Source organism: Acipenser ruthenus, chromosome 9 (assembly GCF_902713425.1).
Source record: "Acipenser ruthenus chromosome 9, fAciRut3.2 maternal haplotype, whole genome shotgun sequence".
Classification (NCBI taxonomy): Eukaryota; Metazoa; Chordata; class Actinopteri; order Acipenseriformes; family Acipenseridae; genus Acipenser; species Acipenser ruthenus.
This window is the reverse complement of record NC_081197.1, coordinates 32,672,469-32,700,079: the sequence shown is the minus strand read 5'-3', so window position 1 is coordinate 32,700,079 and position 27,611 is coordinate 32,672,469. Positions and strand designations below refer to the sequence as shown.

The 27,611-nt window shown below is 37.4% G+C and overlaps 1 protein-coding gene across 3 annotated transcripts in view; it reads right to left on the bottom strand.

The window, feature by feature from the left end:
• LOC117405206 (T-cell surface glycoprotein CD3 zeta chain-like) overlaps nucleotides 1-27,611 on the bottom strand; it is a 44,627-nt gene that overhangs the window by 7,975 nt on the left and 9,041 nt on the right. The window contains exons 1-4 of one of the 3 annotated variants that reach the window (XM_034008077.3): nucleotides 10,950-11,083; nucleotides 6,426-6,529; nucleotides 5,655-5,699; nucleotides 1,591-1,671 (exon numbers count right to left, since the gene is read on the bottom strand). In XM_034008077.3, the coding sequence (XP_033863968.3) occupies nucleotides 1,591-1,671; nucleotides 5,655-5,699; nucleotides 6,426-6,529; nucleotides 10,950-11,049 (330 nt within the window). In that variant the 5' untranslated portion in view covers nucleotides 11,050-11,083. Of the gene's footprint in view, nucleotides 1-1,590; nucleotides 1,672-5,654; nucleotides 5,700-6,425; nucleotides 6,530-8,680; nucleotides 9,302-10,949; nucleotides 11,084-27,611 lie in introns of those variants that run through there. The other 2 variants (XM_059030525.1, XM_034008078.3) reach the window with 2 other exon arrangements.

Below are 27,611 nucleotides of genomic sequence, written 5' to 3'. Positions count from 1 at the left end.
TACAGGAACTCGTCACTCATACCCGTTGGTATTGTCTAGGGGTGTGCAGAAACTCGTCACTCATACTCAATACAGACCACTAACGTGCAGTCCTACCCACACATTGTCAATATGCGAGTAAGATAAGCTGAAGAGTTTGTAGGCTACACCCAGAGCACACGTATAACTTCCTGCTCAGTGTGGTTAGGTGGGGGCGGGATCCCAGCTATTACACTGTAATCTTTGCACATCTTTCCACTCTAACATGGTTTCTGTGAGAAAATAATACCTGCCCCCACCAACACCACCACTACTACCAAACAGCCAACCCAAAACACTTAGGCGTGGATGAGAGCAGTTTCACAAGGAAAAGGCTCAGGAAGCAGATGTGGTTTAGGCGTATTTATACCTGCACATCTGAACTAGAAACACAGTACTTACAAAACAAAAGTATGAGAAAGCTTTGGGGCCCTCCTGGGGGGCCAACTCTGTGCTTTCTAGTGCTGTGAAACAGGACCCTGACGGGGGCTCTCCTTGAGTGCAGCAACCAAGGACCTGCTCCCAGAATCCTTTAACATGTGCCAGGAATTAAGAGGGAGATGGGTTTATGTGCGCAGCCCACTATAACTTGTTCAGCACCAACGTGGACTATTGAGACCATAGAGTTATCTACATTACATACTGTACAGTATTGTAGCCTACATTGAACAGAAGCAGCAGCAGCATTTCAAGCACTGATGAGACAAACATAGGTTTTTAATTGGAATATATTTTTAAATGTACAAATTTAATATTGTCATTTTGAACCGGCTATACTGTATGTTACAATAAAAAATAAAAAAAAGCTATCTGGAGTAAAAGAAACCCAGTTAAATGACCTGTTTAAGAATGGAGAAGAACACTCTTCTGTGCAGTGGATTGTATGTTACGTATTTCAAAAGTCTTATTGCATTGGTTTCATGGTCATTTTTTAAATTCTGTTATATGAACAAATATTTTGTGGTCCTTTTTGCCACCGACTACATTCCAAGCTGTGTTTGTTTGAATATTGAAATATTAGACCCTGCACTAATTTAAAGGATTATGAATGAACAGCCAAGCAATATGTGTGTTAGCGATGCAAAGAATGGTAGTACAATGCCAGTTGCCTGTTCCATGATTGCTAAGATTGGGGCCACTGGGTATCTGAAAGGGAGACAAGAAGGGGTTTCCCCCATATCTGAACGGCACCCTAACCTGTTAAATTTAGGGGACCCTCTCATGTAGTTATCAAAGAATCATGTCATTTCCAGGGACCTGCAATCTAGACGTGTTCCCCTGAGACCTCTTAAACAACGACAGTGTCTCCTGAACTGGATCTATTGCATGTCCTCTGCCAACCAAGCAGCCCTGTTTTACAGCCCAGGGATACATCCCGGTTACCAAGCAACAATAAAGTGTGCATAGTCAATCAGTGGTGTAAAGTTTTATGGCCAACAGAGCAGTAGAAAGCAAACCTTACTTGTTTTTTTGTTTTGTTTTTTCTAGCAGTGAACAGATGTTACACAGTTTTTTCAGTTTCAGCAGCTTCTAAGAGGGAAAGAAGTTTATAAAATGAAGTCACGCCATTACCTTTCCAACACCACCTGTCTCAGGATCACGTGGCCGGGAATTGGCTTGGTCATATACCTCAACACGGCTCCTATCCAAGTCCTGTTTTAAGGAAATAGAGTTAAGAAATACTGATACACTTTGCCCATTGTGCAATCATTTATAATGCATATGATAACAAATGAACAGTTTAAAGGAATGCCATTTAAAGTAGATCAACAAATGAATTAATCAAAAATAACTTCAAAACATCTTTGCAAAGGGGCTCCGCGTGGAGTGCAGGATGCGCCCTACAGCCGGGACGTTGCCGGTTCGACTCCAGGCTATTCTATTGTCGACCGTGGCACTGCATGGTGAGCATGCAGTGTGTAAAGAAGCGGGCGGCTAACGGCACACGCTTCACCCCTCTCGAGTCAGCACAGGGGTGGTAGCGGTGAGCTGAGCCTAAAAATAATTGGACATTCTAAATTGGGAAAAAAAATAATAATAATTGGCGATGACTCATTTTAAAAAAATATCTTTGCAAACAAGCTTTGTGAATAGGATCTACTGGTATTGTGGTATAGGCCAAGTGAAGCCTGCTTCGGTGTGTTGAGGGATGTTTTTCATAACCAGTACAGGTGATAACCACAGTGATGCCATGCTTTCTGTAATTGTACTTGCATTGCTGTGAGGGAGGAGATCATTTAGGCATTAGACCAAAAGAAACACAAAACACAAAAATTATAAAGCCACCAATTGTCCAGTTTGTCAATAAGAAAGACTGTCTGGTCAGAGCTGGAAACAAGATAAGTCTCTCTCATAGTCATTTATCACTACAGTGTGTTACACAACTCCAAGTTACAGAATTCACTCATTAAATATAACTTTTAAAAACATGTTATTGTAAGGTTAGATAGTGTGTGTTTTTAAACACAGACACACACACAACTGAGGGGCAATGGCAGCTTCACAAGTTGTAACTATTTATTTTAGGATTTAATAAAAAAATAAAAACAAGCATTAAGCATTTCAGCACCAGCAAAAACTTGTCATTCAAAAAAGTAAAGCACGGTAGGCTATATAAATTAAATACATTTCCTGACATTCTTACAATTTATATTTCTTAACATTTGCTCATAAGTTCATATTTACATCTCAAGTGCTTACAGAATGCCACTACTCATTTCCTTTCTCTACTGTTAGGGAGAATAGGCACAAAAATAAATGGATGGTGAATAAACTGATTATTCGCAAAACAGCTGTGGCAACCCAAGAACAAAGCCAAGGACTGGGACTCAAAACCACCTCCCGGCAAGTCCTCCACCCCAGCCACCTGGCAACGGCAGCTAAAGAACATCCCTGCTTTGCAAACCCACAGCTAGCATGCCTTTTTGCGTCGGACCCAATTCCCCTGCAGCTGCATTTGGTGAAGAGGCAGCTCTAGTGCACAACCTGTGAGGATTGAGAGCCCACTTGGTTTCAAACACTATGTCTTTTCAGAATATACACATCTGCTGCTATGGAAAAAACATCCACTGAACAAATATGAATAGCAAAGAAGCTTGGCAGGTGGAGTCACCCAACGATAGAAAACAGGAATTCATTCTCTTAGTGTTTAGAGGTGTGCTGAGTGATTCATTTAAATAATCGACACGAATACGATTAATAATTTCGATTCATCGATTAATCTGTTAATTTCGATTAATTATTTTTTTTTCATTTAATAATGCAGAAAAGGCACCCCCACTATAGTAGATGATATTCTGTAACATTATCTCCAGTAGGGCCTACTGGTTTAGTTGTCTTACTCTGTTGATGGTCTCTTTCTAAAATAGCAAGTCTCACTCGGACAACAACACATAACTTTTTTTTTTTTTTTTTTTACAGTTTTATTAATCAGAAAATGCTTTCTCACATAAATAACTACAGTACAAAATTTGCTCCTGAATTTTTGGAAAGCAATTGTAAAACTTAATAATTCTTGTCACTTCAACCTACTTGGAATTTTTGCTGTTTGCTTAACAAGTGGAGCAAAATTCTTATAAAGTCAACTCATTAACCTTTAAAGAAGTCAATAACTTATTTGCAAAAATAGTTAACAGACACTATTCACTTAAAACAAAAGTCTGTAGTACAAAAATTACAAAAATACTGAACCTTTTCTTAAGTTGTTGCCTGAAAACTGTGCTCATTATTTAATTGTGTTGTCCCATGAACACATTTTAACATGACATAGCATGTTGAAAAACAAACACCAGCATATCAACGTGGCTAGGGCTAAGGCTGGCACATTTTCTTGTCACAATAGCACCAGCTGCTGAAAAAAGCCTTTTCAGATGGAGCAGAGGTAGCAGGGATACTGAGAAACCGTTTAGCTAGTTTGGCCAGGCGAGGAAGGCGATGCATATTGTTCTTCCACCACTGCAAAGGCTCAGTATCTTTGAAGCTATTTAATTAATTTTGAAAGACATTTAAAAATGACAGATTTAGATATTTTTATAATTCACGTGTTTTTTTTAGCTTTTAAAAACATATAATAAAAGTATAATTAAGACTCCATACAGGTAATAAGACACTAACTGTCCAGAATCAAACTTAAAAATAAAAATGAAATAATAACCTGGAGTAAAATTGTAAATAGTGTTTATTATGCCATTAACTAATAGTGCTGTAGAGGATTGATACAAATTCAGCAATTCTATGACTGATGCAGCGTGTGTTTTTGTTTTTTTTTTGACAAGTTTGATAGTGCTGGTAAAAGTCTAAGATTAGACCAATACTTGGTGTTAGCACTTACACAATAACAGATTATAATATACTTGCTGTATTCAATAGCAAGTGCGAAATGTATAGTTTATTTTCATGTGCTAAATGAACAAGTAATTCCTCTTATCATAAAAAAAGAAACTTCATTTGACAAAAACAGCATCGTACTGTATATATCGACTTACTTCTTATATGAATAATATTACTTCCCAAGTGAGAGACGGTTGGGTGCCTCCTTTTTAGATGTTGCAGCAAAGCTGTGATGATATTTCATCTTTCCTTTGCATATTATGCACTGAACCTGTGAATTGTTAGGTTGGCCAAAGCAATCCCACACAACGCTTGTGTGTCTGGCGGTTCTTGGCACCGGGCCTCACACTTCCATCACTTTCCAAACTCCTTTTCTTTCCCTGTTCTTCTGCACTAGTAACAGTCTTGCTATGTGCATCCGCCATATTGCTGTGTTCCCGCTTTCCACTCTCAACACGTCGCCACAAAAAGGTTTTACAGACTGTTTTGTTTCATTAAATTTTTCGCCCAATGAAAGCGCTTTGCTAACGTAACAACAACATCGTTACGTTCTAGCAGGATCTAAACAATATTGCGACAATTCTGCTGCTTGTAAAATAACAATAAAGAAGTACCGACACATTAGCAAAATCATGTTTCGAATAGGATTGCGTGGGTATTATTGAAGAAATACGTCTGACTTGCAATTTGATGCAAACGGGTTTTATTTATCTAACAGAGAGAGCAGGGATAGTCACAGGATACCAGAAGACGTATCATCTTCACATAGGCCTAAGTTTTTTTTTGTCATCTTTTACTAATATATCACCTTCACTCTCTCAACCAAATCAGTAATAGCGATGTGTTGTTCAGTATTCCTGCCTAGAGCAGACCAAGTGAACAGCTGATCGGAATTATTATTTGAGAACGCACCTGGCGTGAATGTAGCTGCTAATATACCGTATGCATATATTAAGGCGATTACTTGAATACCAAAAAGATTGTCGAGTATTAAAATAATCGCCACAACTCGAGTAACTCGATTAATTATCCCAGCTCTATTAGTGTTACCTTACTGAATGTTTACATTTTCACAGGGATAAAGAGCGCCTTTTGACAATCTATGTTAGAAAACTGCAGCACACAGTGGTGATGTCACATGAATACTACATATTATATTATATATATATATATATATATATATATATATATATATATATATATATATATATATATATATATACATGAATATACATGAATATTATCAAGCATGTAAAGTTATTGACTGGATTTTGCCAATACTAACTTAAAGCAGCACTGATACTTACTGCATACAGGCTTTCCTTTTGGGGTTTGTCTTTTGCCTTACTGAACTGCAACACAAAAGGTGAAAAAGCGAGAAACATTTTATTGTTGGTTATGTTGCATGATACCTGTACAATTAACAACCCTATACAGTCAGTTATTTTTGTTATCAACTTTATACAGCCTCAATAGTCACAATATTGGGATGTTAAACCATAACATGAATATCCAATTGTCCAAAAGCATTTAATAAATGGCCATTGCTTCCTGTTTAACACTCACACTCGACCACGCACTGCTGTAAACTAGCAGTCAAACTAAACCACCGTCACCACACAGGCGATAAACACCATGGGGTCTGTGTTAATGATCTAAAGAGTGGTACATCTAAAATAGTGTGGCTCAAATTCCCTAGGCCACTCTAACACAGACCATTCCCATTGTATTTTGTACTTAAGTCAATTATGCGAATAAGGGAGTAAATAAACCCTGGCTTAAAACACCAGCAAGAAAACAAAATGTAAAGAACGCCCCCGGGGACACCCTTGCCTTCAGCCCCCGCCCCCCCTTCCCTTCATTGAACTCACTTCCACCGCCCGTGTTCTGTTTATACCTGCTCATCCTACCTGTCTCTGTCTCTATTTCATGCAATCTCCTCCAGCACCTTGCAGCAATGCTCTCTCCCTGGAGAGGTCTTGCTGAGCTTGGTCATTTCAATCTCATGAATGACACCTTCTGTGTTTACACAGGCATGTGTGTGCTCTGATTTTGGGCAGGGAACTGCTGCTTCTCACCTTGTTTTTGAAGTACAGAGCCGTGATGATTACTGAGTAGAGGAGGAGCACTCCATCAAGAATGTAGCACAGTTTGGGGTCCGTCAGCCCGAGAACTTCTGCCTCTGTGGATAACAAAAGCATTGGAACAGCATCAGAAACCACTAAAAAGTTATTTTAAACAGGAGAAATGGTTTAAAAAGTGAGGAGACTGAGGCTGTGTGGTCCAGTGGTTAAATAAAACCAGGAGGTCCCCGGTTCAAATCCCACCTCAGCCGCTAACTCATTGTGTGACCCTGAGCAAGTCACTTCACCTCCTTGTGCTCCGTCTTTTGGGTAAGATGTAATTGTAAGTGACTCTGCAGCTGATGCATAGTTCACACACCCTAGTCTCTGTAAGTCGCCTTGGATAAAGGCATCTGCTAAATAAACAAATAATAATAATAATAATAATAATAAATAACATATATGAGAGCCCAGAATCCTACAGAATGCATTTAATTTTGGACTGCATACTGAACAGGGTAGATACTTCTATAAATCTTACTTAGCATACAATTATGTGCAAGTCTTAACTGCCCAGGCTGCACTTATCAAGTAATCAGTAAAATGTGCATATGTATGTACACTAGCAGCTCACATGGTCTCAAATAGACAGTATTACATTGCGTTTTGAGGTACTGTGGCATGAAAGGCACTACATAAAAACAATAATTTGAATTGAATTGCATTAAAGTGTGTACATAGTAATGGTAAACTAGAGTAAATGCATGCTTAATCTTAAGACCCTACCAATTAAATGTCAGCCTAACCTATTGAAAGTTCTGTGAACATTCAGATATTGAAAGGCGCAAAGTGAGACAAACCACATCCGGCAAAAGGAATTACCTATCTGACAGGGGGTTTCAATTACATTTCAGAAACAGACATTAAAAATATCTAAACGGTTCCCAGTATGTTTCCAAGGACATTAAAGTAAACATTTCTAGTTAATCCTGGTTCTTTTTTCAGTTTGAATGAATCCTATCAGTTACTGAAAATGTATTCCATGGAGGGTTGAACTGCGAGAACCCAGACACAGTAGCTTGCAGCTGTATAGAATAGCTCTGTGTATTGTCTCAATTGCTTGCTTAAGATCTCCCCCCCCCACCCCGCTTACACAACTTCTAATTTCATGTAACATTATATGAGCAGCACAGATTCCATCTATAAATACAAACACTACACAATAGTATTGTGCTGTTGTTATTGCTGGTAATGTTGTGGTTTTTTATGATAATGCACTGTAATAAACCAGTAACCCAACTTCTCTAAAGGGTTGTGTGACTGAAAATAAAGCTTGAATCCGTCCATATATATGACAGAGGAAACAGCCCCACCTGGCAGCTGAATCTGATGTTTTTGCAGCACGTTGCTGTGTAATATACTGTACGGTGGTGCACGCATCACAACAGACAACCAGGTGTAAATATGAAGGAACACACACACACACACACACACAGAGGCAATGAGCAAAACACACTGGAAAGCAATGACTGCTCAAGTCACATAAAACGTCCAGACTATCATTGGTAATCAGGCCCAAAGTACTATAGTATTTTAAATAGGAGCTTCACACAAACACTTGAAAAAGATAGTGATTTTCACAAGCACAATTCAAAAGGTAGATAAAGCTTCATATGCTTTTAAATAACACACTTCAAAAACAAGCAGCAAGTAGTGATCTTCATAGAAGCGATAAACATCAACAGAGCATCATGCATCTCCAAATACAACACTTCAAAATAGCAGCAAATTGTGACTTTCATAAAAAAAGCACCATATGCTTTAAATGCTTAATTGTAAACACTCCAGTAGACACCATTTAATCAGTATACATGATGCTAAAATACGAGTTTGCAATCAGTTTAATGTACTGTATACATATAAATATATTGTGGATAGACAATAAATACACCAAATGATAATAAAGAAAAAGCTAGTTCTGCAAATTTAAAACACGCTAACTACCACGGTAAAACAGGGACGGCAATAGTTAAGGAGAAGGTATCAAGATATTTATTTTAAAGTTAAAAAGAGCAGTTTTCTTTTGTTTAGCCAAGACACATACAAAATAGTTCCCACGGTCTGAGAGCACGAGGGTTACTGTACCAAACCACTAGAACGGACTAAACTATTCAACATGAATACTACCGAAAGTTTAACATTAGCACCTAGCGCCCCAGCCAATTTCCAGCGCATGTAAGTAATACAGTTTAAACTTCAAGCAATCTTACCGAACGGCAGTTCACAGACCCATGCTCTCAGCTCACAATTTACGAAACCCGGTAGCTCTCTCATTTGGTTGACCTGATGTGTTTTTATACACCTAATCTCAAAAGGAGATTCAAAAGTTTTCGGGAGGTTTAAAAGGAGCCGTACAACATTATCAATGTTTTAAAAATAATAAATCACACAATACAATCAATAAAATAAATAGAGTATAAAAAATGAAACAAATTACACACACAAGAAAATTTAATAATAAATCACATTGCACACCCGTTACACTTTTCCCATGGTTATACTATGCATTTAATATAGTCTGCCGTGTTTATTAATACAAAAAATATATAAAAAAAGGCTGAGCAATAAATTTCCTCCAGGATTCATTACAGATGAACTCCCTTATACAGTACAATAATTACTTTCATATATATATAAAAAAAATTAAAAGCTTTTCAGTCCTTTTGAAATGACAGCTGGAATACATTTTGTATGAGTGTAAACTGAGATTTAAGCTCTCCCAGAGGGATGAGTTTCATACAAATTCAAACAAAACTAAGCTACTGTACACAAACCTACAGTGCATACTCAAAACATGAAACCACAGGCAGTGTTACCAACTCCACAAAGCAGAATGTCGCTAGAGAAACCACACAAAGTCGCTATAGATGTCGTTATTTCGACATTCTAAAGTCGACAGAAATGTCACTAGACGGGCTCCCGAGTGGCTCATCCAGTAAGGCGTTCCGCGTGGAGTGCAGGATGCGCCCTATAATGTGGACGTCGCGAGTTCGAGTCCAGGCTATTCCTTTGCCGACCAAGGACTGGAGCTCCCAGGGGGTGGAACTCAATTGGGACAACACAGGCTTGGAAGCACAGAATTATTGCCATACAGGATGCTGTACCTCTTGACAACAGCAAACAAGGGCTGGTTCAGCTTGGTATGCCGTGTGGCCTACAGTTCCTGGTACTAAATTCATATATTCACTTCAGAACTACATGTACAGTAACCCTCGTAAGGTCTAGTAAAAGTAAGGGAACAACCAACATATAGCAATCTCGATGCACGGCAATCCACACACAGACGGAGGGCGGGCGCAAACCCAGGACCTCCCACAATAAAGCATAGCGCCGATACCGCTGTACAAAGAGCTGGCTTGCAAGGAGCGTATATCGGGCTTATGTCTGTGTGTGATTAACATCACCTACCCTACTGCTGCCTTCCCCCGTGCACGCTACACTATATTATTAAATTGAGATTACGTAGAGCGCAGTTCATTTCACTAAATAATGATTAAATCAGTTAGTTAGAACACATGTACATATTTAAAAACAACCTCTAATGAGCCTGGTTATTAAGGGAAGTTGTGGGTTGTATTGGAGATACAGTGGGCATGAAAATCCATTTCGTTTGCCCAAACAGCAACACAAAGAAAGGGTTATAGCTAGGGGTCTAACTTAAATCGCAGAGAATTTACATATTTTTCCGGGGTAGGTTATGGAATAAAATTAGTATTTCCTGGACCTGTTTAAAAATTAAATACACCTAGGTAGATAATATTTCAGAGCACTATAAAAGCATAAAAATAGTGGTACTTGCTTCCCATCGGGCATTCTATAATAAAGGCCATATATGCAGCACGTTCGTTGTCATGTTGTTTGTCCTATCCAGGAATTAATTTTATTAGTACCGAGTCAAAAGAAAAAAAACGCGCCTAACTCGGGTCTAAAATTCTAACTGTAAAGTAAGCAGCAGGTTAAGCGCAGTGGCTGTGCTACCTGTTGAAGGAGGCACCTGGCGATCCTTCCTCTATGGCGAACACTGAGCGCTCTGTGATACTCATGAACTTGGCAGTTTTCAACTCGTTGTATAATTAAATACAAAACAGTGAAGCACCATCTTTCTGTATTTTGTAGAAGTATAAATACTCCGGTAAACATAAATAACATTCATAAGACTCATACTTTGAAGGTTTTTGTTTTATTTCCCTTTAAAAACTGCCATTTCTGAAAAAAACACGGTCTCAAGCACATTCAAACTCGTAGAAAATGAATAAAAATATTAAATTAAAATCTAAAACACACATTTAAGTATAGTATAGTAACTGAAGAAGACGACATAACATGTGCAATGTAATTTATTTTTGCTTGTAGTACTTTCTTGTAGTGATCTCAAAACAACGCATCACGGCCAAACCTGTTTTTCTGACAGTGCAAAATATGCATTTCGAACGGGTCCGCGGCACCGAGTTTTATTTTTCTACACTTTTTCAAACTCACGGTTGATGAGTCCTTGTCGATTTTGATTCATGTTTGTGTAATAAATTAAAAGTAGACAGCCTAAGCTTTCTGCCAGTGTAGGCCCTAAAACGTACGTCATACAGAAGGGCGTTTTTTTTCGTTTTATTTCCTTTACGCGATGATTTCAAAACCTAAACCAATCAGGGCCGAGCTGAGACTTAAACTATTGGTTGTTGAATGTGTCTATAATAAAACGTCATTTAAATCAAGAGCCAATCATGGTCGACATTTTAGATATTAAGGCGTTAACATTGTACGCACTTGGTGACAAGCTTATAATTTTCAAACAGTTGGCTATGATGCAGCTGGGGTGAGATTCGAGTCAGACACCAGCATTCTAACAGCGAATAGTATGCGGGAGCAGCAGAGCAGTAGTTATTGTACGGAATTAGGAATAGAGTTTATTACATTTATTAAATTCTAAAAATGTAAATGATAAATTAGATGTATAGATTTTGAGCAATGGAGTTATGCACGAAATATATGTATTTGCCGTTGCTAGGCAAAATGATCGACCCCTGAAATATGTGATTTGTGATATTTTAATCACTACTTCATCTTTAATTTAAAATAATCAATAAATTAAATTAAAGAAAATGGTCTACAACGTGAGGAAATTAATTGAAAATAGAAATAAAATGCGTGAAATTAAGCTTAGACAAACTGCCTTTCGTTGTACGGGGGGAGGACGGGACACAGTGCTGCGGCTCCAGCAATGCTTAACATGAACTAGGTAATTTAAAATACGCTTGTACAGTGGTTGGTATAATAGGTAAACAGTTAAAAACTATAGATTAATGGGGGTATGACATAGATCTGACATATGCTTGTGTTTGTGTCTGTCATTAGACTGCCGTTTGAGCTCATAACTCCTGTGTATGTTGAATATTTTTAGGCTTGGTAGTTTTAACATAGTAGTTTTAACAAAACTTCAGCAAATGGTCAATTGCATATTAATTAATTACTTATTTTATTTATTTAACCATTGTTTTAAACTACTCAACTGCAACAAATAGCATGATACCAAATTATATATTATGCTTTAAATATATCAACTTTATATAAATTACAAAGTTGCAATTGTGTAACAATTTACACAAGTTTAAATTAGATTAATATATTAATAAATTAAAAAAGCTAAACAATTTATTTATATACAAATAATCACATGACCTGCCTTTTCAGTGGCAAATGCACTCTTTACAAATTCTTAGCATGTAAAACATTGTTATGGTGACTTTTGACCGCTAAAAAAATACTATAACACATATTGCAAAACTGGAATAGTTATAATTTCTTAACAGACAAATAAAAACGCTTTTAAACATGCTATAATATGTTATGTTTCGATACATTATAAACAAAACCCTTGCATTTAAAAATGACCCCTATCCATTTTTTGCAGTACAGATTTACTGCACAGACACGTGTCTGTAGGTGCCACGCCTTCTGGGCAGTCCTGACAGATGGGAGAGATGCGTTTTTAGGGGCAGGCTGTTGCATTAAAAGAAAAACTAACTTTCAATTTAAAAACACAACCAAGCTTAGAGTAAACTTTTTCTTTAAAAAGTTTTTTTGTTTTTAATTTTTTTTTTTTTCTTTTTTTAATTCAGAAAGCTAAAGTCAGTAGAGTGCAACACTTAAATCCAAGATGGCCGCAGAGAAGAAAAGGGTAGCAGGATTTGGTGCTTAAAAAAGCATTTCTACACGTTTTAAATCATTTTTTATATATTTTAATTTTAGATATGTTTAAGTTAGGTAAAAACTGTTAATAATAATTTTATTTTTTTGTTTGTTGTTGAAATCTAAAAAAATATGTGCCCATCCTACCAAGGCCAGATTAACGCAGGGGCTTTAGGGGCTGCAGCCCAGGGCCTCAGATTTTGAGGGGCCACAAAAAATATATATAATTTATAATACAATATCTAAAACATGAATAAGTAGCGTGTGACTGCATGGAACGGAACAACAGGTCTGTTTAACCAGGTCGTATTGCATTGGAGGAGCAGGGACTATCTGATCATATGACTTGACCTGCGATCAAGTCACGTGCCACTTTTATCAGGTGTGCTGCGGCGCGAACGTGACGCAGATCAGAACCTGTAAATGTCTGACAAAGCAGCACCTAGGAAGCATGAGAGCGACGCTGAAAAGCAGAAACACAAGAGATGTTAAACAAAACACCAATGCTGACACGCTATTTCAATACCATACCAACAAATGTATGTGAAGGTACCAGTACTTCGGAAAATACATTGGAGAGAAATCAACAGGAGGAAATGACCTAGGTTTATATGGATTACAGTGGGGCAATCTCCATGGAAAAATTAAAATAAGTCTCACCTTTTTCTCACTCTGTTTTGGTAGTAGTTTCGGGTTGTGTGTGTTTTCATGTAGTTTTCTTTTAGACTGAGCAATTCTCGTTACAAATACACAAATTCACACTTAATGATATCGTACAGCTTTCTTAAACCGGGTTTCTATGAAGTTTTTAGGTTGTCTTAAAACACAGCCTGCCTCATTTGGTCCCCAAAAAACAATAAATAAATGAATAATCAGCTCTGCTGATTCTGCTGACACAAATAATAATAAAAAAACAACATTACATAACAAAGCATGGTGTACTATCTTTGTATTATTTGCTAAACATTTTTTGACTGCATATATATTTACAAACCTATTATACACGTACATATTCGTAAGCGATAAGGACAGCACATTTCCAGATAACCTGCTATTACGACAAAAGAGTGCAGTTTGCATTTCTCATTTTGTATTTGAAACTGCCAGTAACTATCACTGCGGCCAATGCTCATTTTCAAAACTGGAGCTAATTCAAACATCTAATCAGGTAAAATATGGATCAGCTAAGACTGAATAATTTAACATTTATGTTAATCGAGTGTGATGGTAGTAAAACAGTAAAGGGAAGCAAATAAATTTAGATTCTGGTATAGTAAGCAAACTTGTTAAATTTGCAGACGACACAAAAATAGGAGGAGTGGCAAACACTGTTGCAGCAGCAAAGGTCATTCAAAATGATCTAGACAGCATTCAGAACTGGGCAGACACATGGCAAATGACATTTAATACAGAAAAGTGTAAAGTATTGCATGCAGGCAAAAAAATGTGCATTATAAATATCATATGGGAGATACTGAAATTGAAGAAGGGAAATATGAAAAAGACCTAGGAGTTTATGTTGACTCAGAAATGTCTTCATCTAGACAATGTGGGGAAGCTATAAAAACGGCCAACAAGATGCTCGGATATATTGTGAGAAGTGTTGAATTTAAATCAAGGGAAGTATGTTAAAACTTTACAATGCATTAGTAAGACCTCACCTAGAATATTGTGTTCAGTTCTGGTCACCTTGTTACAAAAAAGATGTTGCTGCTCTAGAAAGAGTGCAAAGAACAGCAACCAGAATTATCCTGGGTTCAAAAAGCATGTCGTATGCAGACAGGCTAAAATAATTGAATCTATTCAGCCTTGAACAAAGAAGACTACGCGGCGATCTGATTCAAACATTCAAAATCCTAAAAGGTATAGACAATGTCGACCCAGGGGACTTTTTTGACCTGAAAAAAGAAACAAGGACCAGGGGTCACAAATGGAGATTAGAGAAAGGGGCATTCAGAACAGAAAATAGGAGGCACTTTTTTACACAGAGAATTGTGAGGGTATGGAACCAACTCCCCAGTAATGTTGTTGAAGCTGACACCCTGGGATCCTTCAAGAAGCTGCTTGATGAGATTCTGGGATCAATAAGCTACTAACAACCAAACGAGCAAGATGGGCTGAATGGCCTCCAACAACATAGGAGAGCTACACACTGCTGGCAGAAATAGAAATGAAAAGGGCATTTTATTTTGTAAAATAGAGAGGTTGAAATGGACTGAAATTGCAAAATAGAATGAGCTCTGCAAGCAAATCGAGGAACATAACATGCAACCAACACGTTTTTTTTTTTTTTTGGAAATACTATAGCAACTTGACTGGGGTGGGGGGGTGGGTACCAGTATGTCCTAAATACACAACATGAAGAAGAGCAACAATGTTTGTCAAAGTTCAATGATGAAAAAGCTGTAATGTATAGGTTGTATTATAACAGGTAAATAGGTGCAGGTCACATATGACAAGTAATACAATCATGCAGTGTGAGCAACTTCATACACATGCCTGATACAACCGTGCATTGGTATCTAGAAATAAGCCCCCCAGAAACCTGTCAGGAGCAGAGAGGGAGTAGTCTGTGAGTCTGCAGAGTAGAAATTATGAATTAAAAATGTTTTAAAGAATATTCGATAACACTGTACAGTAAGTGTAACACTACAAATTACTGTGTTAGGGATATAGGGTTAAGGTTAGAATTGGGGTTATAGCATGCAAAATCGTTTATACATTAAGTACATTGTAACTATGCATAATAACATTGTACTGTGTAAGTACACCTGTGTTTACTAAGTAACTACTATGTAAATACACCGTAATTTGAGACACACAATGCAAAGTGTAACCCAATTTTCATTTACCTGTATTTTATTAACCGTATTTTCAAATGTCAATCGATTATGAATTTCAAACTTAATTTTACCAAGCCTTATTCGTCATGAAAAGAACACTGCGACTGGAGATGCAACACACACACATATATAGATAATCTAATAGAAGATGTCAGGTCATATCCGCTGTTAGATACCGAGTTTAAGAAACACCTCGGGGCACTCCATGCCGCTGGTTAAACCCACCCAGGGCCCATAGATTGTTATCTGTATGCTCAAGTCAAAAAGTGATCTACAGTTTAGCATCCATAGCACCCTGCTACCTACATACATTCTCTGTCTGAGCTGTCAGCTGAATGCTCCAGCAACACCCTTTTAAAGGCTGGTCTAAGAAACAGGCCTCTGTTAGTGCTTAAACTGTATAGAAATATGCCAGTGAGGTCACCTGCAATAATATATTAAGGAAATAACATTACATCGAAGCCTACAGCAAATATTGATTCCATGTCTCTTGTGTGAATAGACTGTATTGAAATATATCAGTGTAAAGATGTGTCAGGAAGGGTTGCTATGTGACACCCAGGACACCCAGGACCCAGGAGTCAGGATTGAGGCTTAAAATCCTTCACAACTGCGTCTGCAAAAGTATAAGAAATTGCGGGAAATGGGAGATGCCAGATTCTTTCAGTTGATGTATCAATCGTTCCTGCTTTATCTCAAGAAATATTATTGTATTGAAGCTAATGCAAGCACAGTCCTTGCATCTTTCAGGGGTCGCATGACAACTGTAAATAATCAGACTTAAACGCCTGTAGTTTATGTAGATGTAAACGCTGATGACTACAATTGCATAAGCCAGAGTAAACTGTGCTTTCTAAACATAAAAAGCAACCAGTTTCTAGATAAGTAAGAAAAAGTTGTTCACAACATAATTATTTTTCCATAACTTAAAACACATCAAATCTTCAGAGATACGAAAGAAAAGAAAACATTTTAAGAAAACTTTCAAAACACAGAAGATCCCCCCCATATATTCACAAGTATATTTTCAGTCTTGGAATTTGTCTGGAGAAAACATAGTGATTCTGCAGGCAGACCTGACAGGTCAAAACGAGAGGTCCTTTCAGCTCTCTATTAGCTCATTCTATAACACACACACGCACACATATTTGGTTCAGCTCTGTGTGGTTTGTCAGAATGTTTCAAGCCCTCTCTTTAGCGGTCTACGTCTGAGTTCAATTCAAGCGAGGTTCGAGTTTAGTGGTTTCCTGTGCAGTTTACTTTTCCCTGAGAACTTATCTACTTGCATCTTAACCGTCTGAAAAAAGAAGCCTTGTGCATAAGGTAAGCTCACCAGCTTTGTCTGTAGCTTTCTCAACAAGACTCTGTGCCCCACTCTTTTAACTACGTCGCAATTTGTTCAGACTTCCTTCCCCCTCCCCATCTCTCTCAACCCCACAACCCGACGCCATCCTCCCTCAGCAAGCCTCAGTGGTATACATGTTCACAGACAGACCCCCACCTCAGTGGAATCCCTGCCCCCATCCCACCCAAATGTGATGCTCATGAAACTCAGAAATTCAATGACTCAAGAAACCTTTAAGGATTCCCTCATCAGAAAATGCGATTATGCTTTGCTTCCTTCAATCGTTAAAAACTGAACCCGTTTGAACATTTAAGACCTCCTGCCTTTTGTAACAACTATGGCAGCTGCATTTATACTAGTTTTTTTAACTATATGTTTGGCCATGGTGCTTTTTTGTCAATAGGATTTAATCTGGTTGCAGTCGCAGATCAAATATCTGAACTGCGTGCGTGCCTTTACTCATTATAGCAGTCCACATGGTCTGACTACTGTGCTGCAGGTACCCAGCTCCCATATCGCACTCAAAATGACATTTCAGTGAGAACTTTTGTGGGCGCTTGATCTGTCACCAAACCAACTCGTCTCATCTAATTGAGTTCCCTTCTCATGAATTCAGCCGACGTTAGGCCCGAAAACCCAAGGTTGCAGAATATATAGATAAATATGGTTTGAATTAGACTTTTAAGTAGTAGTCTACAGATGTAGATGTGCAATAAGCTTTAGGGCTTTACGGCTATTAAAGATTTTTGGTTTTCCTGAAAATGTACAATAAATCTTAAATTTTCAACTCTTACTCCTTACGTTCTGGAATCATCTCTACCCCTTATGGATTTGCTTAAATAAGCTCTTGTGAATTGTGCACTGTCCAGCTCTGAAGATTTAGTGGCAGCACGTTTTATTTTAATGTTGTCAGGCGTCTTCTGTCAGTGCTGCGGCCTGGCTGTCAGCAGGAAGTGGTAGTAAAAAAAAACCCTGAAAGCATCTCTTGCATAAATGCATTCATTCTAATACATAAATACCACTTTTGGAAGGTTGCCTATTTTGCTTGCTGTACAATGCCACTGGTTTTAGCTTCCAGACATTTTCTATTCAGGTAAAGAGAAAGGGCAGGATTCTGTAAACTGGAACATTGTGCAGAAAGACAGCAGTGCTACTGTTACTATAAACCTAATTTAAAATAACATTATGGACACTGCAGACGCACCAGACAGTAACAATACTCAATAGTTCCTGAAACCGAGTACTGTGGAATCTTGGTTAACTTGTGCTTGTCTGAAATATTTTGTTGAATTATGTATAGACTGTTGTATACCCAAAAGGTGTGTGTCTGTGGATGCTGCAAAAGTCTGGTAAGCCAAAACTGAATTGAGGTTTTACTTTTGCGTATTTTGCAGGTGTGACCTGAACCATTGCCATTGTCTTTTGTCATTATAAACACTGCTCGAGATCTTTTCAATGTGTCTAACTATGAAATACCATTTACCACTCAGATTGGAACATTTTAGGACTAGCAATGGGATCTCATCCTCAGAACACATGCCCTTAAAGCCCTCAAGAGAAACCTGAGTGGCACAGCTTTGTCAGGGACAGATGTATTTGAAATTTTATCTGCTTAACAAGCCTAGGCTGAGGTATTTCAGCCTTTTGTAATGCTGGGATCACTAGCAACCCATAAAAAAAGAAGAATTTCTGAACGGGAGGGGAGGCAACACAAATAAGATATGGTCTAATTCTCCAGGTCAAAGACCTTGAAAAATCTAAAAGAACACAAGCCTGTCTCCTTTTCGTTTCATATGCTAATTTTGCGTGCACACTCTGTGACACCTTCAAACGGAATCCAGCAATCGATGCAGTTGAAAGGTTTATTATAACTGCAGCTTTGAGGTTTCACACGTGCCCTCTGAGCCAATTCTGATTGCCTCAAATGAACCTCACCCTGAACTTGAAAGTAGGCACCAGTAGGCACCAACTACAAGTCAGTCAGATGCAAAGCGTGAATAAGGATATTTTGACTTGGGGCCCCCAGCCTCTTCAATGCTTACAAGTTTCTATGTTTCCTATTCTAAGAGGGGGGGTCCTCTGACTGACTTATGATATGTGAAGGGAAATACATTCTTTCATGTTAATGTTTCATGAGTATTCCAATTATGGTTACAAACAATCCATGTATTGTATCAATAAGAAAACATTTCTATGAGTGGAAGTCCCATCGCTAATATCCTGTACCATATATAAAAATGTATGTCTAGTGTATAAGAAGACTCTTATATTATCAGAGAGAGAGAAAGTACATTGTCATTTATAGCAGAACAGTTATTGGAAATGGAACAAGATTAGTCTTATTCCACACAAGTCTGTAAAGAAAAACAGTTTAGAACTTAATATCTATTTATAGCTGCAAGTATCATACAAAACAATACATACAAAACAATACAAAACACTGTTGCAGCAGCAAAGGTCATTCAAAATGATCTAGACAGCATTCCAAACTGGGCAGACACATGGCAAATGACATTTAATAGAGAAAAGTGTAAAGTATTGCACGCAGGCAATAAAAATGTGCATTATAAATATCATATGGGAGATACTGAAATTGAAGAAGGGAAATATGAAAAAGACCTAGGAGTTTATGTTGACTCAGAAATGTCTTCATCTAGACAATGTGGGGAAGCTATAAAAAAGGCCAACAAGATGCTCAGATATATTGTGAGAAGTGTTGAATTTAAATCAAGGGAAGTAATGTTAAAACTTTACAATGCATTAGTAAGACCTCACCTAGAATATTGTGTTCAGTTCTGGTCACCTCGTTACAAAAAAGGATATTGCTGCTCTAGAAAGAGTGCAAAGAAGAGCAACCAGAATTATCCTGGGTTTAAAAGGCATGTCATATGCAGACAGGCTAAAAGAATTGAATCTATTTAGTCTTGAACAAAGAAGACTACGTGGTGATCTGATTCAAACATTCAAAATCCTAAAAGGTATAAACAATGTCGACCCAGGGGACTTTTTTGACCTGAAAAAAGAAACAAGGACCAGGGGTCACAAATGGAGATTAGATAAAGGGGCATTCAGAACAGAAAATAGGAGGCACTTTTTTACACAGAGAATTGTGAGGGTCTGGAACCAACTCCCCAGTAATGTTGTTGAAGCTGACACCCTGGGATCCTTCAAGAAGCTGCTTGATGAGATTCTGGGATCAATAAGCTACTAACAACCAAACGAGCAAGATGGGCTGAATGGCTTCCTCTCGTTTGTATACTTTCTTATGTTCTTATGTTCTTATTTAGTACTGTTTCTATCACAGTGTGGTACAGATTATAATCAGTACACTGAACAAACTACACTGACCTGAACAGGGTCCGGTCTAAACTAGTTCAGATTAGCGGAGAGTCAGGCACAATCAGTCTACATTTTGAACAGTTCTGAACCAAAGCACATACTTTTAATAACAGAAAAAAGTCTTACAATCCCATGATAACTGTAAACACACTGGGCGAGTTAAGTGGGTCTTAGTGCTTGGTAAACCTAATCTCTGTGAATAAAATCAAATGCATTAGTCCGCAAAACCATAGCCTAAATGTGTTACATTTTGAAACACATGCAAGGATGTTGGATAAGAAGCAGAGTCCTGCAAAAGGACACCATTTTAGTATTGCATGGTTTTACTTGTATTTTAAAGGTACTGGAGTAGTATTTATTTATGCTTCTTGATTGGGACTGTCATAGTATTTATAAATCATGTATGGAGTACCCTGGGGTATATTTCCTACCTGGGGTTACTGTAAGACTGGATACAAGTCCAAACACAATTCAACAGGGTTGCCTTTTACTTGGGTGTACAGTAGTACCTAGGCTAGTACTCCACGGCAAATATCTGCAGCTGGTATTTTAGTAAACAAGGTACTATCTATTTCCTGATGGAGATGCATAGTCCTAGAAGAATAATGAAGACAGCCCTACTTTACATTCTTCAAGATTGTCCAAGTCGTGGATGGGGATGTATGTCACTGACATTTGTCCTGAACATTTTCTGCTAGAAACGCACCTGTGAGGAATGGTATTAAAGGGTTTTGCCTGCATATTTCCCATCAGGTACTCTTGCTCTGGAAGCAATGGGAAACGCACCATGAGAAATGCAAGTGATCTCCCCACGTTAGTTTATCTTGTGAAAAACAAGATTCATCATGATTATATCTTCAGCATTGATAAATTGCATGCTGCTGTAAGAGTGTCAGTAATCTCAACATCACTAAACCACTATCATGCTTCATATATCAATTACAACAGGAAAAAGCAACCATGTGGCACTGTATTCAAAGTGTGTTTTAATGTATTTCAATTAAAGTTCATGTATATTATAAATATCATGTATATATTTAATTTCTCAGTTCACTGAAGAAAAAAAAAACATTCTGTATAGATTATGTTTTACAAAAATGACCGTCTTCATATAATGTTCAATTACTCAATGTTCTGCATAATGTTTTCAGCATTATTTAAGGATCCACCAATAAGCAAGTTAATAAAGATAATGACATTTAATAACAGGTACAATGCAATAATGATCATACAGTATTGGTTAGGGTTAAAGTTTTATTTATTTATTATTCTTTTTATTACACTATAATTCTTGTTATATTTCTATAGTGTGGTAATGTTATTAATAGTAAAAAATAATGTATTATTGAGTATATATTGTCCCTTATAGTATATTTAAAAATATTTTTATTATGTTTAATATATACTGAAAACAAGCAATGCTTACTGTCACTCATGACTCAAATTGAACTAATCTAATGAGAGTCATTGTCATGCTATGTAAAGACGAAAGGTATTCCTATATTATCTATAACTATATTATCTCTTACTATTATTAAATGCGATGATGTTTAATGAAAGTATTTCTAAAGCAATGTTAATTACAATGTATATAAATGCATATGTATGGAAAATGGGTGTGCTTTTTTTCAACAAAACCTACCAAAATCTACTGTATGAACCATGCGTTTGCTTGATCATTTACCATTTTTAAAGACACGCTATATATAAAACAGGCTACTTACATAAAATGGATATTTAAACATATCCCCTTCGGGCACCAGTTTTTAGATAATAATAATAGTAATCTTTATTTTTATATAACGCCTTCCATAGTGGACCACCATCACAAAGCGCTTTACAAGATACAAGACTAGATTGCGTTTTATAATTTTTTATTCTCTATGGGGTACGAGACGTTTTCCTACCAATGCTTTGAAAAACATGTTCAAGTATTGATTATAAAGTATAACATACTGTAGTTAGGACATTTAACATGTTACAAACATATACACAATGACCTAAGGGTCACAGTATGCACATCATGGCTATACATAGCGAGTAATTTACAGCAAAAGAACATACATTTGTCAGCAGCAAATTATGTTGGTGCATTGAAACCATCTTTAGTCCATCCGCTTCACTTTATTTAAGTTTTTGGTTTACAATTTGTTTTGCTTTATCAGTGTGACAACTACACACCCCGAAGATATAAACCCTATTTACATGTTCAAACATCGCCCGCAAATTAATTAAGCACTCAATTATCCATTCCACTATTGGTAGGCAATCCTTTGTATAGCTGTTTTAGGCATCGCTAACTTCTTCTTTGAGAGGTCTAATCGGATGAGGTAACACAGTCAGCTATTTTGAATATTTGTCACAACCAGTGTATAGCTTATATCATTTTGATCTATTCGTTTTTTAAACTTTACATCAACATCTAACATTGAAGGAAACTAGAAAGAAACATTGCACAACATTTGCAAGTGGCTTCCTGACTCTATATTAAAAATAAACTTCAGTTTATACATAGAAAAATACTTTAACATTACGAGACATTCTTTTTTTTCCTCATTTTTTTTTTTGACGGCTCTGTTATAAGAAAAATAAATATTCTGTTACCATATGAATACCCCAATGTTTTGTTTTTTTTAAATAATACGATTATTTTATTTTATATAGATGCCCAGTGTTTAATGTAAAAATGATGCATGATACGGCAACAGTGTATACTTAATTTTATGTAAGAGAATTAGGCCATCTTACGCCCTCATCTAAAGTATTGCAATGCTTCTGCATAATTCTGTGTCTATACAATAATAAAGGTAAATGATCAGCTACATCATACTGGTGATTCATGAAATAATCATGTGCTGCTTTTATTATTATTATTATTATTATTATTATTATTATTATTATTATTATTTAGGTCTACAAACAATCATATTAATAAAATCAGAAAACACTTTCGACCCATAAATAATCACAAAAGTAATGCATTTTAAAAAGGTTTTAGATTTGGGTAAGACAGTATTCTAAAAATGTTATGTTAGTCATAATCACCTCTGTCTTACTCAGCTATGTAATTATCCTACTAGATTATAGTTTAAATACCTATTAATAAGTCACAGGGACCTCAAATGTACTGTCCATATAGAAATAACTAAAGTAGGTCAATTAAAATGGTAAACCTGAAATGTAACTTTAAAAGACTACTGCCTTCTTCAGTGAAGATACTGTATTATTAATCTTAATAAAAAGAAAGCAATAGGCTGAACCATTTGTCTACCTGCCTTACTATAGTTCTTGTCGTTTAAGCAGGTGTATGTCATAGAAGGGCTTTTAAAAAAACAAATTCTTATTTGCAATAAAACATGTTGGTTGAATTCATTTCGTGTATCAAATTACTGTATCTTAAAACTTGAAACTTGGAATATTCCAGAACAGTAGTGCTTTAAATGAACCAGCCTAAACAGTATTGGCATAATTATTGTTTTCCAAAACATTTCCACACTCCTACTAATCTGTTTTGTATAGCCACAACAAGAGAAATGAAAATTAAAAGTGATACGTGGCATAAATATACATGACATTAATCTACAGTGATGCAGTGGAAACTAGTAGAAATGTTTGTGTAACAAACCATTCATATCAACTGTTGACTGTTGGGTTTTAGTTGTTAAAATGACTTAAAACTTCAACACACATAAGGACACACACGCAGTAGGACCTACATAAATAAGGTACCTGTTTGCATTACATACACACATAAAGGCATTAGTACGAATATTGCTAATTTAACCATTAACATACGCTGTCCACATCCAAACATGCTATTTCCCATTTAGATGAAAGGATGGAGTTTTATTAAATAAAATACATTCCCCATAAACCCCCTTTGCCAGAACCGGAAGTATTCTATCATTTGGAATATCTTTGCAATCCAATTTTAACACCAAAATTCCAATGAATTACCTCTCATTGCATCTTGTCGCAGACTAAAACTGCACATTTGGAATTGTTTATAATGTATGTAGTTTCTTTTTTTTTATGTTTGAAAAAAAAATAAACAATAAATACTCAAACGCCTGTTATGCTTTGCTTATTGTACTAACATTATTATACTAATATTGTATTGTAAATTAAATATTCAAAACAATATTCCCATCCATTTTGAACTGTTAACAATAAAAAGCTCAAAGAAAATATATATATTTTTTTGTAAACGCTGTTGCCTGTTCTAGTAAGGACGACAGTAAGGGAAAAGGCAGCTGGATTACTGCAATCTCATACACTGGCCTTGTTTATTTGAATGTAGCAGCAGAAATAAAAGAAATGCTCCATTACATGTACACCTTCGAATATTGTTTATGACAGAAAAAAGAGTGAATGCTTTGTGGTGCTACTTTATTTGTCACGTAATTTGTACTTCAACCTATACCTTAAACCTCCCCTGCTGTGCTTCCCCTACACCGTATCAAACTACCACAACCACATTTCATTTGCAAACAAAAAGGCTTCTTTGTTTGTTTGTTTGTTTGTTTGTTTTTATTGTAGAGATATTAGATCGGCCTCACAGCAATGGTCTTTCATGGTTAGCTCTGTGCTGAAAAATCGTTGATAAAAAATATTCCTCTTAATTCCCCTGCGCATTCTTTGTATTGTACGAAGGGTGATAGCGACAGCACTCTTCATAAGCTAACGATATTATAAGTGTCGTTACATGCAAACAAATACAGTCCAGACATGTCCGTCCTTCGGATGAGATGTAAAAACGAGGTCCTGGCTGAACGCACCAGAACGGTGTTCCTGCACTTTTTTTGGTCGCCGGTTTCATGTCTAGTAATTGATGGGAGCTGCAGATCTTTGCCTAGCCATGTTATTTCAGTTTTGAACAATACCAACTTTTTTTTTTTTTTAATTCAGTAAAAACGTTTTACGTTGTATGAAAAGATAAGACGGTTAAACTAGTAAATGTTAATTGATTGATAAGGAACGTAAGTTACAAATTCCAGGTGGAACCCTAGTTTATTTCATTTGGAATTTAAACTTGTACAGAAGCTGTTCAGAAAGATGTGATACTGTATTATCGCTGATTTCATTTCAAACGTCATAAACCCTGTTCGTTGTTGTTTTTGGGGGAACTATCTACATAAATGTAAGCTTAAAACTTTAGGACCAACAGCAGTATGGAATACAGCCTGCTGTTTTGAGAATAACATTGAAACTTGTTTTCAGTACTGTATTCAGTTTATAGTTTTTCCTTTTTTTAAGTTTTAAAAAAATGTGAAATCAATTAACTGATAGGGGTCACGAATGGAGATTAGATAAAGGGGCATTCAGAACAGAAAATAGGAGTCCCTTTTTTACGCAGAGAATTGTGAGGGTCTGGAACCAACCCCCCAGTAATGTTGTTGAAGCTGACACCCTGGGATCCTTCAAGCAACTGCTTGATGAGATTCTGGGATCAATAAGCTACTAACAACCAAACTAGCAAGATGGGCTGAATGGCCTCCTCTCGTTTGTAAACTTTCTTATGTTCTTATATGTATGTGCATACAAATAATAAACACAGTGCTTCTCTTGTTTGATTTAAAGTACTTGTATATAACGCTTCAGTACCGCTTTCAGGTGTGCTTTGCAGAGTGACGTTATATACAGTGTAAAACTCAGGTTTGGGGCTATCAGTGCAATATATGTACGTGTATTGCTGTTTTTGTAAACACCTCAACGCTCATTAATATGAACCATTGCTATGTTCCTCAGCTGTTCAGATGAACGGGCTTCTACTATACGTTATTTTAACTGCGTTTAGTGCGTTCAACAACAATAGTTAAAATAACATACAGTAAAATAACATACAACAGTAACATAACAGTAAAATAACATAGGCCTATAGTGCGTTCCGATACTTTTATGGGGGGACTCGAGCAATGTGTACAGTATGTGACTGCAGCAGCAGTTGTGATGCATTGTTTACCCCCCTTGTCTCTGTATTTCGCTTTGGATAAAAGCATCTGCTAAATGACTTAATAATAATAATAATAATAATAATAATAATAATAATAATAATAATAATAATGTGCATTATGCAGAGTTTTGTCCGCTGTCAGTGTTAGGCAGGTGCAAGTGTTATGTGCTGCTGCACCCTCACTGTATTACTATTGTGGTTCTGTGAATATTCCAGCTCAAGCAGATAACCATTTCTCACCCACCATGAGAGAGAAGGTGTGAAAGAAAAGCAGCCATTTCACTAGGCAGACGAAACTGCTAAAGTACCGTATCCCCTTAGTTGGCATGACAACAGGGATCTATTGTTTAACGTGATATGTTGATATGCAGTTTGTTCAGGAGGTTTCTTGAGCAAAATACGTGAAAATCAACAAGTATAATCCCCTGTACTGTGCTAGCCTATTAGCCCCCCTACTGTCAACTGGGAGATGAGGACTTTTCAACACCGCTCTCAAACCAGAAGCACACTGCTCACCATGGGGCATGCAGTTTGTGCTGTGCTGTGTTGCATGTGGGTGCCTGAGTCTGCTGCCACATTCCTTGTCACTCCTCAGTGTGAATTCCTCTCTACAATATGATGTTTTGTACAGTGTTTGAAGGTCTGGGGCTGGTTCCTGCAGGGCGGGTATTTTATACAGTGTTTGAGGGTCTGGGGCTGGTTCCTGCAGGGCAGGTGTTTTGTACAGTGTTTGAAGGTTTGGGGCTGGTTCCTGCAGGGCGGGTGTTTTGTACAGTGTTTGAGGGTATGGGGCTGGTTCCTGCAGGGCGGGTGTTTTGTACAGTGTTTGAGGGTGTGGGGCTGGTTCCTGCAGGGCAGGTGTTTTATACAGTGTTTGAGGGTCTGGGGCTGGTTCCTGCAGGGCGGGTGTTTTATACAGTGTTTGAGGGTGTGGGGCTGGTTCCTGCAGGGTGGTGTTTTGTACAGTGTTTGAGGGTATAGGGCTGGTTCCTGCAGGACGGGTGTTTTGTACAGTGTTTGAGGGTATGGGGCTGGTTCCTGCAGGGCGGGTGTTTTATACAGTGTTTGAGGGTGTGGGGCTGGTTCCTGCAGGGTGGTGTTTTGTACAGTGTTTGAGGGTGTGGGGCTGGTTCCTGCAGGGTGGGTGTTTTATACAGTGTTTGAGGGTCTAGGGCTGGTTCCTGCAGGGCAGGTGTTTTGTACAGTGTTTGAGGGTATGGGGCTGGTTCCTGCAGGGCGGTGTTTTGTACAGTGTTTGAGGGTGTGGGGCTGGTTCCTGCAGGGTGGTGTTTTGTACAGTGTTTGAGGGTGTGGGGCTGGTTCCTGCAGGGCAGGTGTTTTATACAGTGTTTGAAGGTCTGGGGCTGTGTCACAAAGACGGCCGGAGTGGGTGGCGTCAGACCAGAAACAGGAAGTAATACACAGAGACAGTGAGGTTGGTGAAGCTGAGCACTTGGTTGTGCTCAGCATTTAATAAA